Below are 6,776 nucleotides of genomic sequence, written 5' to 3'. Positions count from 1 at the left end.
TATTTAACTAGTATTTTACTTCATGATTTTTTTTATAAAAAAATATCTATTATTCTTACTTTTTAATATGACTATTATTTTTATTTTTTTGGTCTTATGAAAATGATAAAAGTATAACAAATATTACTCCAAATAACTTACAAATTAATATAGTAATAAATGTGACTAATTGGTGACAGTTTAAGAATATAATAAATGAGTATTTGAATGAATGATTTTATAAATTTTATGATATAAGGCTTACAAAAATGTATTACCAATTACAAAAAGTAATTTAAATATGCATTTATTAGGTTGTTGAAGTCCACTAATTATATTTATTATTACATCAATTTGTAAATTTTATATCGTAAAATTTATAGTATTTCTAATATTTTCTTTTTTTGAATTTTTTTATACAAAATAGAAATTTTACTATAATTTAATTTAAGTGTATGTATGTGTGAAATTTTCTCTTAAAGACTTGAACCCCCGTCCTTATCCCCCCCCCCCCCCCCCCTCTCAACTTCTTGTAATTTATGACAAATTTATTTGTAAGTTCTATATATTTAAATTTGTATTATTTTTGGCATTAGTTAATTTTTTGAGTATTCTAAAGAGTGAAGGAAAAATTTAAAAATATTAATATTTTTTTATATCTCCGCGCGCGTGTGTATATATATATATATATATATATATATCTGTAAATGTTATTTAAAAAAAAAAAACATTTTTTGCCGTAGGGGGCCCTAGGCGGCCTAATGCCTAGGGCCCTACAGCAATCATCTATGACCCTTAACAGGAAGAACTCATTACAATTAATTAACACGGGAAATCAAAAGTAGGCACTACACATTGGAGAGGGAATGATTGATAGAAGTTTTTTAATATTTCAAAAAAATAATTACAACTCAAGTAAAGTAACACTAAAATGAACAACCCTTTGTCCCCAACCACATTTATTAAACAACCCATATACATATCCTGATTAATCTTCTTATTTTAACCCAGCCAGACCATTAAATGAAAAAAAAAAAAAAAAAAAAAAAAAAAAAAAAAAAAAAACCGGCCGGACCATGTGATAACAAAGGCAACTAGAACATTTTTTTTTTCTTGCAAGTAGGCAACTTGAACATGATCACCATTATCATCATGCATGCATGCAAATTCCAATAATTACATGATGGTGCATCCATAGGAAGTTTCTTCACATCTATACCCGCCACCATAACTATCATAAATGGGCCTTCCATAGTAGTAGCCATCATAACATGGGGGTGGCCTACCCTGACCATAATGGCATGGCCCCCCACCACGACCCTCACTGCATTCCGTACAACAAGTCCGAAACCCACTCGGGTAAACCGGCACAAGTAAAGGAAGCTTTGGTGTTAATGGTGGCCATGGCCTAGTACCAGGACCATAAAGGCATGGGCCCCCACCATGACCCTCAGAGCACTCCGTACAACAAGTCGGCCGTACAGGAACAAAAACCGGTTCAGGGTCTTTCTTTTGTCGTGTCTTCCCTGTTTCTGGTGGCTTCTTCACATGCTCAGCAGGTACTCCTTGTGGGTTCTCCTTCTTTGGTGGTGGCTCGGTCTTCTTCTCAGGCTCCTTGATCTCGATGCTCTTAATGGTAACACCACCCTTGCAAATTATCTTTTGCTTTACCTTTTCAGGACTGCAGCATACCACTTTTATTATCACGTAGTTTCCCTTCTCGTCGTACAACTGGTCTTGTATTTCTCTTGTTCACAACACGTATATATATATAATAACTAAGTTTTCTTTTTTAGCCACATAACAACGTATGTAATAGATAACTATAGTTTACTTAAGAAAAGAGGGACTCACGAGGGATTTTACAGAGCACTTTCTTGATCTTCTTGCGGCAGCGATGGCATTGAAGGTCGACCTTGATCCACATAATTGTTGTTTTCTATAATAGTAGAGAAATTGTGAGCATGTTATCCATATTTAAGCAAAAAAAAAAAAAAAAAAAGCCCAAGAACAATTATGAGCCAAAAGAGAAACTTGGAGATTTTTTCGGCAGAAGAATCAGAACAAACGACAGTATCAAGTTCTGACATGAAAAATTATTGATTGTGTGTGTGAATGAAGTGCGAATTTATTTATTTAATTTAGCACTCTCCATTTAGCTGCAATTGATGAGTGGGACACAAACCAAAACGTAAATAGTTTAAATGAAATGTAACGTGGACAGATGAAATTCATGATCCGTTGTTTTGATACTATATTATATTAATAATTTGTCTAAAAATTTAAGATATTAAAAAATGGTGAATTTATTTATTTAATCTAACATTATAAAATTGACGAACCTTTTCCTCTGCCATGGCTCTATAGCTCTAGATTCAGATCTCAAACTCAGCCAAAAGTACTGAAGGTGGCTAGCACCGCTTGATTGAGGCCTCGAGAGTTAGTGAACACATTTATCATGCCAAACCACAACTTAAGAAGACTTCTTTTTTGACTTAAAACCTTAGAAACGTCATATGTCGTACGTCTTGACCCAATCGAAAACGTCACATGTCGTACGTCTAGCCCAATGGGATGTAGAAACGTGGGTTTTTAAAATTGAATATTATTATGGTCTCCCATAAAGTCTAGATTCTAGACCCATTATCGTCATTTTATTTGCATAGTGTGGTTTTTACCAGTATCTGTGATTGCCGACTCTTCAATTGTCATTTGCATGCGCTGGCCCTGATTGACCCACCTCACGTTCGTCCAACCTTCCTGCATTATTAAGGAAACAGTATTAGTTTGGTCATTGTTCATGGTTCATTTGGACAGGTGCAATTTGGATCATACACGTTTTTTTTTTTTTTTTATGAACCGAAAACTTTATTAAAGAGGAAGAAAAAACTACAACACCCCACTGAGCTCTTCCAAAATAATTGAATAGAAACAGTCTGGGCTAAAATCACAGCCCAAAGAGCCAAAAAAAATTACAAGATAAGCACTATTTAACTAAGGTGTAGGTAGGATTGAGCAATGAACCAGGCCCACCCGAAAACCCGACCGATCCGACCAGTTTTGGGCGGGTCTGAAAATATTCGGGTCGGATTTCGGGTCTTATTTTTGGGTTTGGGTCGATAACGGGTCATACATATAGTCTGAACCCGATTTTTTTTGTTGAACGGTGTCTCTCTCCGCCTCCCTCAGCTGCCTCCCAAGTGTCAATCTCACAAAACATCACAGCCGACTCTTCGTTGTTCTATCTCAGAAATTGCTCAACCAAGGTTTGCTTTCTTTTTCAATTCTTTTGGGTTCTTGGGTTTGTTTTGGTTAGTGGGTTTTTGTTTGTTTTACTGATTCTGGGCTTGGAGGGTTGTGGTATGTGTGTGTTAATTTTTGTTCACATTGCTCTGTTTTTAGTTGGTTCTTAGGTTTTGTTTTAATTATGTTTCACAAACCTGTGAGTCTCTATATCTTCCTCTAACATTTTAAATTTCTCTGTAACTATTTTGATGATTTATTTATAAACCTTATACGGGTTTTTTGTTTTTGATGTTACAGAAACAATGGCTGTTCCTTTGCTGACAAAGAAGATTGTTAAGAAGCGTGTGAAGCAGTTCAAGGGCCCACAAAGTGACAGGAGGATTTCTGTCAAGGTTGTTTCTTTGCCCAAATTTGTTCATACCCTTTTGTTGTTTTTATCTAATTTTAATGTTTGTGTGTGTTATTCTGGTCTGAATTTTTAATTCAAATGTTTGTTGGGATTATGTCATCGTTTGACAATGTTTAGACTGATTGGACGGGGACCCATTTGTTCAAATCTTAGGTACAAATCGCATGCTTTCTGCAAATGTATATTTTTCACATGTTTCCATTAATATTTATGGCAGCTTTGGGCACATTTTACAAGTCTTTAAAACTTGCACATCTGAGCATAAAGATTAGAGACCTGCATAGCTATTTTTGGCCTCCGTTTGTGTCTAAGTCCTAGCATTAAGGTAATGAGTAGATGGTGATGCAAAACATTAGTTGTATGACTCAAATTCACTAGGGGTGTACTTGCTATGAAGGGAAAGATGCTCTCGATATGTTGATGCATGCTCATTCTTGGAAATTGTAACATGAAATGCCTGTTAGACTGCTGTTTGATGCCCTTTTGTTTGGCTGTAATACAATTGAGAGAGAGAGAGGGTTAGGGGGAGCATAGAAACTTAAAACTAGTAGCCGTATCTTTATCAGATGCACATCAGATGGTTATAAATTAGTTTGCAATCATTAAAACAGAGTAATAGAAAAAAAAAATTGCTTTATAAATTAGTTTTCAAAATATGCTCAACTATGTTCTACTTCACTATATTTTCCTAAGTTTGCAACATTTAAGTTGGGGATCTGAATTGAAAACAAGATTATTTTAACATTTAAGTCTACGACCTTGTATCATATACCCCTTCAATAGTGTGTGGTTATGTAAGGAGAGAAAATAAATATAACAATTCTGATGGTTAGATTAAACTTCAACTTATTGGTATTGTTTTTCCTCGAATCTAATTATAGGTTTAATGCACAAATAACACAGGCTGAAAGAATTGTTGATAGGTAAAGGGCTAGCTCAGTCTTGGTCTCGGAAAGAGGAGAGCTGTAAGTTCAATTCCATAAGTAATTTGTGGTTCATTATGGGCCAGTTTTTCTTCTTTCTGCTAGTGCCTTTCGTCCCCAAGTCATCTTCACATGCTTCTTCCTTGTTATTTATTTGTCATCCTTTGCATAACTTCTTTGTGCCCTGTGAAGTTCATGAAGCTAAATGTCAAATGGGAATAGTGCTGCATTTTCCTTTTCTTTTGATAATGTGAATCTTGGATAAGATGTTAAATCAGCTCTAAATCAAGTCAATTCCGACTAGAAAATTGGGTACCAATTATTTAACTAGTACACATCATCCCATATTCCACATTGGTCTAAATGTCAGTCAATATGTAAAATAAAGTGTTTTTGTTTTTTACTCAAAATTTTGTTTTTGATGTGAAAGTATATTGCAAATGTGCAGATTAGCAAGAATAAGCAACACCAATATAGAACTGCAGCGTTGGATGTGTGGGAAAAACTAGAGGATTTTGTTCGGTCACAATCACATTCTTGATGTGCACCGGCTTTTTACCAATAGATAGTTTGCTTGAAAAATCAATTACCGATATTTACAAATTTGGATACTCTGGTGTTTATGTCAAAAGTTGGTACTTTGATAAAAATAAGTAGGGCATTGTAGTTGACATTGTTTATTTTAAGTGTGTGTGTAAATTGGCTAATTAATATATATATATATATATTTATATTAATTAGCCAAGTGAGGGCGTGTAGGGCATGAGAGATATAAGGTTGGTTAGGATATGTGTTACGAAATGCAACGGTTGTGACAAAAACATAATAACTGAGTGTTGAACCTAGGATAGTATGGATAGGTTGTGGAGATCCAACTCCTCTATCAGCTCCAGAACTAGTTGTCCTCCTGATATTGTAAATGAAGAAAATCACACTATTGATGATAATGAGTTGATCCCTGATTTTCGTAATTGGAATGTTCCTAAAATTGATACTAAAACTGTTTATAAAACTAGTTTTGTTGAAAATGCTTTTCATTCTGCTTACAAAACCAGAACTGTTGAAAAAATTTTATCTATTTCAAAAGTTCATGAAAAATGCTGTTTGTTCACTAAAAGAAATATTAATGAATTCTTTGCTGCTAAAAAATTCAGTTATTTGCATATTGGTATGGTTCAAGTTGCTATTAAACCACTTACCCCAAAGGGTATTAATGCTTCTGTTCTCATGTGTTTAAGAGATGCTAGATTTAAGATTTTTAAAGATAGCATTCTTGGTATGATTACTGCTTCTATGTATGATGGTCCTGTTTATTTTAACTGTTATCCTGATCTTACTCTTACTTTGGATGATCCTAATATTATTAAAGCTTTGACATTGAATATTGTTTCATCTGGTTATCACATGGAAGAAGGTAGTAAGCCTTTTACTTTAATTTATCGCATGTATTATAGATTATTGGGTACTCAGATGAACCCATGCGCTAAGATTTCTAGAGAACTTTCTGGTAAAACCATGTTAATTCAATGTTCAACCCCCTGATGCTAAAATTTAAGTTCCAAAAATGATTCAATGGTAAGATGTTAAGCTTTCTAATGATTGGTTTTTGGAACAAGAATCCCCTCCTGCTAAACCTGTTTTTGATGAACTAGATCTCACCTATATTCAACAATATCTTGATGGTACTGTTAAAATAAGTTGTCAAAACAATCTACCTTTGAGGATCAACGAAGGAAGACATTCCTTTGCTGGATCGAGGATCAACGAAGGAAGACATTCATTTGCTGGATCTGAAAGTATTTCAAAAAGAGATCAAGAGATCAATAATTTTTTAAAAAAGAATTTGGAAAAACCCTCTGATTTATAGCTAAAAGGAGTTTCCAGTGGTAATTCACAAGTTAGCACTCCTTTCTATTCTACTAAAGCTAAATCTTCCTCTCCTCATGGCAATGTTGCTATTGATGATCAAGAAGACTCTGTATCTGTCACTCCATCAGATTTTGATTCTCCTCCTATTGAAAATCCTCTTGTTTACCAAAATCAATTAAGAGTTTTGACTATTTTAAATGATGATTTTGAGATTGATTGGGATTCTTTGTACAATGAGTTTATGCTTTCAAAAAACAGACCTAAAAGAAAATATTTCCAAAATAATTTTGCTCAGTCTGAAAAAGACCGTGTTAAGAAAAAATTGTTGGAAAAAAAGAATCAATTTAAAA

The 6,776-nt window shown here is 34.0% G+C and overlaps 1 protein-coding gene and 1 long non-coding RNA gene across 4 annotated transcripts; one reads left to right on the top strand and one right to left on the bottom strand.

Annotated features, from left to right (window-relative positions):
- Window positions 1-1,024: 1,024 nt before the first annotated feature.
- On the bottom strand, window positions 1,025-2,435 carry LOC115989772 (protein PYRICULARIA ORYZAE RESISTANCE 21-like). Its single transcript, XM_031113635.1, has 3 exons — window positions 2,322-2,435; window positions 1,834-1,918; window positions 1,025-1,724 (listed from the first exon to the last, which is right to left on the bottom strand). Exons 1-3 carry the CDS (start codon window positions 2,334-2,336, stop codon window positions 1,156-1,158), a joined length of 669 nt encoding a protein of 222 aa, XP_030969495.1. The 5' UTR covers window positions 2,337-2,435; the 3' UTR covers window positions 1,025-1,155.
- A 968-nt stretch (window positions 2,436-3,403) lies between these two features.
- LOC115989773 lies at window positions 3,404-5,056 on the top strand. 3 transcript variants are annotated; one of them, XR_004092117.1, is made up of 4 exons: window positions 3,404-3,421; window positions 3,523-3,617; window positions 4,538-4,599; window positions 5,006-5,056. It is a non-coding gene; the product is annotated as an uncharacterized LOC115989773 (long non-coding RNA). The 3 variants fall into 3 exon arrangements; XR_004092119.1 differs by having other exon boundaries at window positions 4,516-4,599; XR_004092118.1 differs by lacking the exon at window positions 4,538-4,599.
- Window positions 5,057-6,776: the final 1,720 nt, after the last annotated feature.

This window comes from Quercus lobata, chromosome 5, assembly GCF_001633185.2.
Source record: "Quercus lobata isolate SW786 chromosome 5, ValleyOak3.0 Primary Assembly, whole genome shotgun sequence".
NCBI classification, from domain to species: Eukaryota; Viridiplantae; Streptophyta; class Magnoliopsida; order Fagales; family Fagaceae; genus Quercus; species Quercus lobata.
The sequence above is the reverse complement of the archived record's forward strand: the minus strand, read 5'-3'. Positions and strand labels throughout refer to the sequence as shown.

Excerpts from the sequence above, each read along its gene's own strand:
- LOC115989772 (XM_031113635.1), bottom strand. Across the intron at positions 1,725-1,833 it reads AGTGCTCTGTAAAATCCCTC|AAATACAAGACCAGTTGTAC; the intron begins GTGAGTCCCTCT and ends TGTGAACAAGAG.